The 11,862-nt window shown below is 37.5% G+C and overlaps 1 protein-coding gene across 2 annotated transcripts in view; it reads right to left on the bottom strand.

Annotated features, from left to right (window-relative positions):
• Nucleotides 1-2,692: 2,692 nt before the first annotated feature.
• The window catches only part of LOC127420967 (histone-lysine N-methyltransferase SETDB1-A-like), a 41,919-nt gene continuing 32,749 nt past the window's right edge, over nt 2,693-11,862 (bottom strand). For both annotated transcript variants that reach the window (XM_051663625.1, XM_051663624.1), the window contains 9 exons: nt 10,075-10,439; nt 9,074-9,190; nt 7,365-7,534; nt 6,042-6,269; nt 5,890-5,937; nt 3,797-3,901; nt 3,508-3,710; nt 3,299-3,387; nt 2,693-3,063 (listed from right to left, as the gene is read on the bottom strand). In XM_051663625.1, coding sequence (XP_051519585.1) covers nt 2,946-3,063; nt 3,299-3,387; nt 3,508-3,710; nt 3,797-3,901; nt 5,890-5,937; nt 6,042-6,269; nt 7,365-7,534; nt 9,074-9,190; nt 10,075-10,439 — 1,443 coding nt within the window. In that variant the 3' untranslated portion in view covers nt 2,693-2,945. The remainder of the gene's footprint in view (nt 3,064-3,298; nt 3,388-3,507; nt 3,711-3,796; nt 3,902-5,889; nt 5,938-6,041; nt 6,270-7,364; nt 7,535-9,073; nt 9,191-10,074; nt 10,440-11,862) is intronic.

Below are 11,862 nucleotides of genomic sequence, written 5' to 3'. Positions count from 1 at the left end.
CATGTTCATATACAGGTGCATCTCAATAAATTAGAATGTCGTGGAAAAGTTCATTTATTTCAGTAATTCAACTCAAATTGTGAAACTCGTGTATTAAATAAATTCAGTGCACACAGACTGAAGTAGTTTAAGTCTTTGGTTCTTTTAATTGTGATGATTTTGGCTCACATTTAACAAAAACCCACCAATTCACTATCTCAAAAAATTAGAATACATCATAAGACCAATAAAAAAACATTTTTAGTGAATTGTTGGGCTTCTGGAAAGTATGTTCATTTACTGTATATGTACTCAATACTTGGTAGGGGCTCCTTTTGCTTTAATTACTGCTTCAATTCGGCGTGGCATGGAGGTGATCAGTTTGTGGCACTGCTGAGGTGGTATGGAAGCCCAGGTTTCTTTGACAGTGGCCTTCAGCTCATCTGCATTTTTTGGTCTCTTGTTTCTCATTTTCCTCTTGACAATACCCCATAGATTCTCTATGGGGTTCAGGTCTGGTGAGTTTGCTGGCCAGTCAAGAACACCAACACCATGGTCATTTAACCAACTTTTGGTGCTTTTGGCAGTGTGGGCAGGTGCCAAATCCTGCTGGAAAATGAAATCAGCATCTTTAAAAAGCTGGTCAGCAGAAGGAAGCATGAAGTGCTCCAAAATATCTTGGTAAACTGGTGCAGTGACTTTGGTTTTCAAAAAACACAATGGACCAACACCAGCAGATGACATTGCACCCCAAATCATCACAGACTGTGGAAACTTTACACTGGACTTCATGCAACTTGGGCTATGAGCTTCTCCACCCTTCCTCCAGACTCTAGGACCTTGGTTTCCAAATGAAATACAAAACTTGCTCTCATCTGAAAAGAGGACTTTGGAACAGTCCAGTTCTTCTTCTCCTTAGCCCAGGTAAGATGCCTCTGACGTTGTCTGTGGCTCAGGAGTGGCTTAAGAAGAGGAATACGACAACTGTAGCCAAATTCCTTGACATGTCTGTGTGTGGTGGGTCTTGATGCCTTGACCCCAGCCTCAGTCCATTCCTTGTGAAGTTCACCCAAATTCTTGAATCGATTTTGCTTGACAAGCCTCATAAGGCTGCGGTTCTCTCGGTTGGTTGTGCATCTTTTTCTTCCACACTTTTTCCTTCCACTCAACTTTCTGTTAACATGCTTGGATACAGCACTCTGTGAACAGCCAGCTTCTTTGGCAATGAATGTTTGTGGCTTACCCTCCTTGTGAAGGGTGTCAATGATTGTCTTCTGGACAACTGTCAGATCAGCAGTCTTCCCCATGATTGTGTAGCCTAGTGAACCAAACTGAGAGACCATTTTGAAGGCTCAGGAAACCTTTGCAGGTGTTTTGAGTTGATTAGCTGATTGGCATGTCACCATATTCTAATTTTTTGAGATAGTGAATTGGTGGGTTTTTGTTAAATGTGAGCCAAAATCATCACAATTAAAAGAACCAAAGACTTAAACTACTTCAGTCTGTGTGCATTGAATTTATTTAATACACGAGTTTCACAATTTGAGTTGAATTACTGAAATAAATGAACTTTTCCACGACATTCTAATTTATTGAGATGCACCTGTATGCCTAAACCAACTGCACCAAGGGAGAAAACACACCAAGTTCCGAAACAAACGCTCCAAACGAGCCAAGTGTGAAAATGCCCTTACTCTGCAGATTTTGTTTAGGGGTTTTTCACATTTTCCAACCAAGACCAAAATTTTCCATTTTAACTCCTATAGCTTTTAAGATCCATCCAACCTTGGCACAGACCTACAGACTGTTCTGACTCCTGTTGTTATAGTCCCTTTCACACATACAGCCTTTTCCAGAAGATTTACTGTATTTTCAGGTTTGAGGTCATGCAGGGACTTCATTTACCAGTAAAGGCAACCCAACGATTTCCCTGTAATTTACCAGGTTGCATGTGTGAACGGAGATAATATATTTTGTCTAAACGGAAAAACCGTTTCGAAAAATCCCATACATTTACACCGGGTGTTGAAATAGTGGGCTAATATTCATGTCATGTCGGAATTACCACATCAGATTTAGACTTGAAGAAAGCATTCAGTCTTCGTAAAACTGGTAACTTTAGTTGTAAATTCGTAATTGTATGAAAGCTCTGATTTGAAAGTAAAAAGAACCAATATGGCAGCTGCCTCAACAGTTGAAGGTAGTGAACCAATATTTCTGTTTAATGTGCTTTTTATTATGCCATTGATGTCTGGATCATTTCTTTTTGTTCTTAAACATTGTGCAAAAACATATAGAGGTGAATAAATGGATGAATGTAGTGATAAACATTTTGCCATTATCGACAACAACAAAGCAGTTTTGGCGTTATAAATGTTGCTATAGAAACAAATAACTTAAGAGGTCTGACTTTGAGGACGTCAATAGTTCTGAATAGAATCCACGAGTAATTAAATTAATTCTGACATGACGTAAATGCGCCATTACTACAGCATTATTACACTAGTAATATTTGTAAGTATTTTGTGTTCTGAAATGATGGAAAAAGGGAAATAATATATGGATATTTCTATATATTATAATTTACAATAAAACGTATGTAATGTGTAATATCAGGAAATATTTTTCCCATTATTGTTATTATTATAATAATAATAATAATGTCTGTTTGTCAGAACAAATAATATAGAACATAATTTACTAGACAATTAAATCTTGATATTGGAACATTTTATTTACAAATAACATATCTTCACATTTTTTGCAGATGTTAAAAAATAATACTACTAAACAAACAACAGCAACAAAGTATAAATCAAGAATTCATTTTATAATAAATGGTTCTATAATTGTAATGTTCTTCCAAAACAGTACCATAGACATGTTTTAATTGATTAGTAATAATGTCTAAAATGACACCTCAAAGAGACATTTAAGTGTTTTAGAGAGCAGTTGACAGAGCAATATCAAAGAAGCCTTCCAGTGCAGCGTGATGAGCCACAGCAGCACAGCAGAACCTTCCCTTCCACACTGCCCACTTCATAGTTGTAATCCCATGTCAACTCCGTACCGGCTTTTATGCGCCTGAGAAAGAGATGAGAGAGAGTTTGGATATATTATAATGTTACAGTATTTTCAAAAGCATTTTTGATAAAACCAATTCAGGTCAATTTATACATAAATAGCAATTAAGTTGATTTATGTTTGTGAATAGACCCTTTTCTAAGCACCGCCCCCTTGTTGCTCACACAGACAAACTTTACACAACATCCTTGAGTTATTTCTGTAAAATGAAAATGGCATGAACAGAGGCACTGACTTGCTTGCAAAAAACGCAACCCAGGGGAAACGGAGGTCATGTGTGTCGATGAAGACATTCTGGACAAATAAATTGGGACTGCAACTATGCTGTTGAGAAAGGGAATGCAAAAAGTAAAAAGTAAGGCAAAGAGTGCAAAATATATGATAAAATATTCATAACTTTATTGGCAAGTCTTCATTACATATCCTGAAGGGTGGGTGGCTTACATTAATGTAGCGCCCGAGGTTGCCCATCTGTCTCGCGTTAATGATGTAACACGCCTCCTCTCCATTGAATAGCCTGCGGGTGTTTTTGGCAGACTGTACTGCCCTCGTTGTCTCATTCTGTGTCTTAGATGTTTCGAGTGGTTTTACTCTTCTCTGGCATGACTTTCTGGCAAAGCAACGCTTCTGAGCCGAGCTCTCTTGGCCTAAAACAAAGAGATGGAAATTTCAATGAAACACTAAAACAAGCCTAAAATGAAGACTCAGCCACTACAAGAATAAAAAGACAGACCTTCTCTCTTTTGATTGACCAAGACAGTCACATTCTTCTGTGTATCTTCAGATATTTCATGAGACTCAGAGGACAGAGTTTTCTCACTTAAGGACTCATCACAGACTGAGTAGGAAGACAAATTTGAATGAAAATATTTAGAGGACAGGCCAAGAGCAATATGAGCAAAGTATTCACAGTTAGGCTACAGCAGCATCAATCCTGCACAGAAAATCCATTGTCAGAGGGAACTTCTGTAGGATTTTAAACACAGTATTTTCCAATGAACAAGTCCACTTTGTCATTCTTTACGCATCTTTCTTCATCTACTCTAGTCAATCAATGTCCGTCACTGGTTTAACGATATCAGAATATGTGAATTATGCACAGCAAACCAAGACTTTGGAAATGGCCAATGAATTATTTAACATTTTTCAAATGTACATCATTCACATATTCCCTATTGATTTCAAACGGAACAAATATTTGAGAAGTTAAATTTCTATGACCCCATGTAATAGATGCTGTCTTATAATTTCATGTGTTATACATACTGAAATTATGGCAGATGCTATTTGCATCAAGTGTAAATAGCATCAGAAAGCATCTTCTTTGCTCTCAGTGCAAATAGTATCAGATGCCATTTTCACCCTGCATCACTGCAGTGTGTTTTTTTTAATTATTTTTTTTTTAGAGTCCCACAGACACCCTATACCAACCCCTAAACCTAACCTTCCCTTACATAAATTAACCACAGTAACCATAGTATCACCATGTTATTTTGTAGTAAAATCATAGGAACCACAAAATTAAAAATGGTTACTATATTAACACCATATTACTGTAGTAACACCATGGTTAATTGCATTAAAACACTGTCTTCTGCCAAAAAACATGGTTACTACAATATTACTATAGTAAAACCATGGTTAATTTTACCCAGAACAAACCTTTCTCTAAACAGCCCCAACCTTCACAGTGACCAAATCATTGTGAGGAAATCAACCTATAAATTAATTTTTATTTATTAGTGTAAGTAATGTTTAAGGAAATAGTGGAGACCAGAAACAGGATGGGAAAAAAGTATGACAAAAGGCAGAACCTAACCCAGGCTGTCCACACACAAAAAGCATGTCCATACCGTCTTTACACCCCTTGATACTGCAGCGACACTAGGGCCGCAGTTTGTCTGTAATGTCTATGTTTCCTCAAGACTTCTGTAGTGCACATAGTAACTCTATATAATTATAGTATACAACGATCAGCCACAACATTAAAACCACCTGCCTAATATCGCGTAGGTCCCCCTCGTGCCGCCAAAACAGCTCTGCCAGGACCCAAGGTTTCCCAGCAGAACACTGCCCAGAGCATCACACTGCCTCCACCAGCCTGACTTCTTCCCATGGTGCATCCTGCTGCCATCTCTTCCCCAGGTAAATGACGAAAACGCACCCGGCCATCCACATGATCTAAATAAAAATGTGATTCATCAGACCAGGCCACCTTCTTCCATTGCTCCATGGTCCAGTTCTGACACTCACATGCCCATTGTAGGCAGTGGACAAGGGTCAGCATGGGCACTGTGACCGGTCTGCGGCTACGCAGCCCCATACACAGCAAGCAGCGATGCACTGTGTGTTCTGACACCTTTCTATAATGGCCAGCATTATGTTTTTCAGCAATTTGTAATACAGTCTTCTGTGGGATTGGACCAGAGGGGCTAGCATTCGCTCCCCACACGCATCAGTGACCCTTGAGCACCAATGACCCTGTCGCCGGTTCACCGGTTGTCCTTCCTTGGACCAATTTTGGTAGGTACCAACAACTGCATTCTGGGAACACCCTACATGACCTGCCGTTTTGGAGATGCTCTGACCCAGTCATCTAGCCATCACAATTTGGCCCTTGTCAAAGTCGCTCAGATACTTACGCTTGCCCATTTTTCCTGCTTCCAACACATGAAATTCAAGAACTGACTGTTTACTTGCTGACTAATATATCCCACCCCTTGACAGGTGCCATTGTAACAAGATGTTATTCACTTCACCTGTCAGTGGTTTTAATGTTGTGGCTGATCAGTGTAAGTTTTACTATCTTTTTACCATCTTTCTTACCATCCATCTCCTCTTGCTCAGTTTCCAGCTGCATAGGTTCATCTTTTTCTATGGACAAAAGAACAAAAAGATCAGTTACACAAAGACATGCAATTGACAAGGTAAAATTATCGGAAGTGATATAAATTTGGTTATTTACAGACACAACATACCTTCACTACTGTTAGAGTTTTCATTATAGAGGATATTTTTCCATAATGGCCCAGTTTTCATGGTTAAGGTCTTCTTGTTGCTTTCTCCCTCTGTGTCTGAGCAGTATGCTTCACTCTCATAACCCTCTTTCAGCTTATCCACCCCCTCAATGAAGTCAAGGTTGGCCAAATAATCATTACCAGACACGGTCTCATCTTCATTCACTTTGTCTTCATTCACTATTTTACCTGTGGTGTAACAGACAGAGAGAGGTGATATGGGGAAATACTGAGGCAATTTGTGTGCATTAAAGCGATAGTTCAACCAGAAATGAAAATTATGCTTTTTACTCACTAGGGCCGGGTATTAATACAGATTTCCCGATTCGATTTCAAAAGATCTCTTTTTGATCCAGATTTCAATTCAACTGATATTGATTAATCTAGGTATATTTCAATTATAATGTCTATTTTGCTTAAAGATTAAATAAATTCCCTCACAGCTAATGCTGTTAATTATACAAGGAACCTTCTAACTAGGTGTATTACAAAATAATTAATTTTGCAAGTTATATTTTATTTGTTTTTCTTCATTAGTCACATTTTAACTTTTTAAAAATGTAAAAATCAATGTATTCAAGCAATAAATATCTCTATTGTTTAATGCATAATTTATACTATTTACAACTATTTACACTGATTTGTAGAACAAGTGCTAAAAATCGGTACTGTCTCTTTAAGAAAACCGGCAGTTTTGTAAAGAGCGCCTGCAAATGAGCACATACAGCATTAACAAAGGAGAACTTGAATGGCTTTATGGTTTATGTTTTGGTTTTTTTATCAACAACTGATTGCACAGAAAAAAAGGGTATTAAAAGAGACATTATTCAATGACAAATGGATTGCGTGGATCTAGTCTTTGGACACATTTCATGATGGTACATGTCAAATCAAACTTTAACTCTCAGCATGTAGTGAAAGGATGCTGAACTTCTTCTCTGCTATACTTCACAATCACTGGTAAGTGAAATCTGAAAATTTACCAGCCAGTGGCTAATCACAGACATCTCATGTGCAAGTGATTTACTCGCATAGTAGAGAGTTGCGCATATACTTAAAGATCGATCTTGAGATTTAAGAATCAATATCGAGATTGTTCAAATGAAGATTGTGATGCATTAGAAAATGTATATTTTTACTCACTCTCATTTTGAAAGAAAGTTATAGGTTTGGGACAGCATGAGGGGGAGTAAATGATGACAAAATTGTCATTTATGGGTGACTATTCCTCTAAAAAGTTGACATTCATTATTTTAGGTCAGTTAAATTGCGATGTATGCTTACCAGTGAAAACGCACACGAATGATCCCTTGGCGATGTCATCTTTGCAGCGGATGCCCCATCCCTTGTGCTGTGTCATGAAGAGCTCCAGTCGCAGTTGTAAACCGTGCTGAACCAGCCTGTTGCTGCACATTCTTGGGTCACAGCGGCACAGAGGGTTACACTCATACACCCTGAAGAGATGGAGAGAGAAGAGTGAGGGTGTATGAATCCTCTTTGTGTTCAAAAACATATTAACATAGATTTATCTTTTAGGTGAGAAAATTACAACTGTTTGAATTTCTGCAGTATCTAGCAATGCTTATCTAACCGAAGATCACGACCACAATGGCAATGTAGGATTCATTTGACAACAAATTTGTCAAATGTTCATAAATGGATTTAAAACTAAACATAATACAAAAGTTTAACCTACCAATATTTGTAACCTACGTTTTACCTTTAAAAATAGATTTTTTTTGCAAAAAATAAATAACACTGTAACAATAGTAGTGTTTCCATCCAAGTTACAAATTTATGTGCAAAATCGGAATATCGCAAAAACAATTTGCAAATAAAGCAGCGTTTCCATCATGTGTTTAAGAGAACAAATTCATCACTTCTGGGTAAACTGACACAAAATAAATTTAAAAATAAAATAAATAGAAATGCAAACTGTGAAAAGAAAAAAATAATAGATGTATATAATAAGAATAAATGTATATAATAAGAATAAATGAAAGCAACTGTGGCTCTTATTACATTTAATGAATTATTTGGGGTTTAGAGCATGTAGACCAAGTATAAATGCCCTACAAGACATATTTGTAATGGACATAAATCTGATCACATTTTGAGACACAATCCAGATGAATCTTGACTAAGTGTAAATGCATTTGGCTGTTCAAGCTACATATGTAAACTTTACTCTGCCCACACAGCGCTACATCTGCATAGGGGAAATGCATGAGTTTTTTATGTATTCCTATACAACTTAATGAATACATTCAATAATCATATAGGAATATAGCCTTTCCCACTGTATATTATGCCCATGTTTTCTTATCGAGTAAAAAAAGGAGATCAGCAGTTACAGAAATACTCAAACCAGCCTGTCTGGCACCAACAATCATGCCATGGTCCAAATTACTGAGATCACATTTTTTCCCCATTCTGATGGTTGATGTAAACATTAACTGCAGCTCCTGACCCATATCTGCATGATTTTATACACTGCACTGCTGCCACATGATTGGCAGATGATTGTTGGTGCCAGACGGGCTGGTTTGAGTATTTCTGTAACTGCTGATTTCCTGGGATTTTCACAAACAACAGTCTCTAGAATTTACTCAGAATGGTGCCAAAAACAAAAAACATCCAGTGAGCGGCAGTTCTGTGGATGGAAATGCCTTGTTGATGAGAGAGGTCAACAGAGAATGGCCAGACTGGTTAGATCTGACAAAGTGTATGGTAACTCAGCTAACCGCTCTGTACAATTGTGGTGAGAAGAATAGCATCTGCTATTCTGAGACGCAGGTTGGCACTGTTTAGGCAGCACAAGGGGGACCTACACAATATTAGGCAGGTGGTTTTAATGTTGTGGCTGATTGGTGTACATTTTTTGTGCGCATTTGATATTTATTTTGCATCTTGTGATTTCCATGCAGCAAGACAAACAGAGAGAGAGAGAGGCTGACAGAAAAAGAAAGAGCGAGAGAGAGCCTGTATCCAACCCTGTTGGCAAGCCTGTTTGCAGTCTCTTATGAGTGTATCCAGCAGTAACATCTACAGGGCCACCGTTGCATAAAGATGTGGCCTCAATGGTCAGTTGGTGGCATGAACACTTCGACCTGAAACACAAATGTAGGCTGTTCATTATTGATTGCCATGATTTAAAGGAATTTTAAAGGTTCAAAACAAGTTCTACTGAAAGAAAATTAAACAAAATGTACTATGAAGCCCTGAAAAAGGCAAAAGACAAAGCTAAACATTTTAAATTAGTTATGACCGATATCGGTATCTTAGACTATGATCTGTCCTGTGACAGATGGGTTTGACTCAACAATGCTCAGATTTAGACAAAACTAAGCCATTTTTCTCCGTTTCAGTGATGGTGTAGTTACTGCGTTGTGGCTTTGTAGGGCAGTGTGGCAAAAAGCAGAAATGCAAAGCTCATATTTGTTAAAACACTTTGATTAATGCTTTTGTACAAAAAAATTGTGTTTGATGAGATGAAAAGTTGTCTAAATTGCCCTTTTAGAAATGGGACTACTAATTTAGGCAGATTAATTTATGGACATATTTCCTGTGGGTGGAGTTTGCTCCATGTAAACAGTACTTTGCTGATAGTAACATCACATCCCTTTCCGTGATCCTTTACACGTATTGAGTGAATGTTTACCGACTTTACATGGTCATGACAGTAAATGAAACATTTGATTTTGCACAGACAAAGTTGGTAAGCAATTCTAGTCTTAATGTTTAAGTCTTGTGGCTATATATGTCTGACAGTGTGTATTTTGACATTTTTCCTGGGGGAATTACTTGCCCTATAGACTTATATTATAAGGGCATTACTGTAAACATAATTTTAGTTTGATTGCATAGATTGAGGAACGAGTCGAAATAATTTTCTGTGGTAAACCTGTATTAAATCGGGAAAATTCCTTTAATTTCAATTTGCATTATAGACACATGCCAATATTCAAATACAAAAGACAAAAAAAAAATGCACCTGTCCCGGCAGCCGTCTGTACAGTCACAACCAGTTAAGAAGTCTAGGCTTGTGTTGATGGAGACACCTGGGGCTGGAATTCGTTCTATGGTGTACTTGACAGTAGGAGCAGGTGTATCGTCTACTTCATTAATACAGGGCACCGGCAGCACCTCCCTGCCCTGTGATATGTCCTGTAGGTACAGGTGAGGCTGGCTGGTTGAAGTCGAAGGGGGTCGGGCACGATTCACAAGGACAAATGGGTCCATACAGAACATCTCCAGGAAGAGAAAATCACAGCGTGTTTCAAACAGGTACTCTCGCACTTCCACCATGTCACAAAGGCTCCGCCCACATGGAGAACGATAGAAAATATGAAAATAAACCTAGAGTGAAGAGGAAACACATTTTTGAAATACATGAACATCCTAATAGAGCTCAATTGTGTTGTAGTAATAATTTTAATCTTTTGACAAAAAAGACTTTTAAATTTAGTCAATATTTGTCATATCATTATCATTAATTTGTTAATTTTACTCTAAAATTGCATATAATTTAGTTAACGAATTCAGCGTTTTAATTGACAATAATGTGTAAAATGACAACTGTTACAGACCAAACTTTAAACAAATATTCAAACATTTTGACAAATTTAAGGAAGTATCAAACATCCGCAGTAAATGATAAACAAAATACAATTTGTGAAATCTGTCTGTGAAACATGAGCTACTGAAATTATAGCATAAAATTAGTATACTTAAATATTAGCTACTTTTTAGAAGTTAATGTATTGTGAATTCTTTGTGCTTGAGGCTTATTAATTTCCATGTTTTAGACAGTTTAGGATATTGTATTATGATCAATGTGCTTTTTTTCTTCATATTCTGGCAACAATATGTTTTAATTCAAATCATTTAATTATCGTCATGATGCATCTTTTTCAAAACCAAAAAAACCTTCGTTAACATTTTCGTCAGTAATTTCACTGACGAGATTAAAAATTGAGCTCAATTAACAGGGTTCCCATACTTTTTGACCGATGAATTTCCATGACTTCTCAAAAAAATCTTTCAAATTCGGACTGATTCACCAATGAATCCTTCAGACAGATTCATGAACCGGTTCGACTGATTCATTGAAAAGAACCAACTCAATGGAACAGTTCACTCACAAATTAGCCCTCACTATATTTTGCGAACACAGAAGGGCAATTTGTAACCTGACGCAGTTTTTAGAGCTGAACGTGAAAAATTCATAGTCTCAGAAATTTCTATGAAATTTCACAAATTTTAAATTCCTTCCCTGTTCCAGGCCTCGAAAATACAAATTTTTAATTCTGTGATATTTCCAGGTTTTCCATGACTCTGGGAACTAGGGCTGAGAATAGGGGTGTAACGATGATCCAATAACCAACGATCCAATGTTATCGATACAACGTGTAAATATCGATATAGAATTGTTTTTTAAAAATGCACCTTTATTTTAACTCTCTCATGTTAGCCATTCCCGTACACATTTCTGTCAGGCAATGAAGCAAACTTATTACATTCATTTCACTTCATGAGTGCTAAATATGCTTTTCATGTGGGACAAGGATGTGCGCAGGGTCTGTGAAGCCAAATTACGCTCTGCTATCCATGTGTGCGCGTCAACCGGGCTTCCCGCGAAATGCGAGCTCCAGACCAGTGACAGGATCAGTGCGCGTGCGTCAACCGAGCGCTCCTTAAAATGCGAACTCTCGTGATAAACGCAGAGTGGCTAACATGCGCAATTAATTTGGGCTTCCATCGATATCGTTGCGCATGCATC

This window comes from Myxocyprinus asiaticus, chromosome 30, assembly GCF_019703515.2.
Source record: "Myxocyprinus asiaticus isolate MX2 ecotype Aquarium Trade chromosome 30, UBuf_Myxa_2, whole genome shotgun sequence".
Taxonomy (NCBI): Eukaryota; Metazoa; Chordata; class Actinopteri; order Cypriniformes; family Catostomidae; genus Myxocyprinus; species Myxocyprinus asiaticus.
The sequence above is the reverse complement of the archived record's forward strand: the minus strand, read 5'-3'. Positions and strand labels throughout refer to the sequence as shown.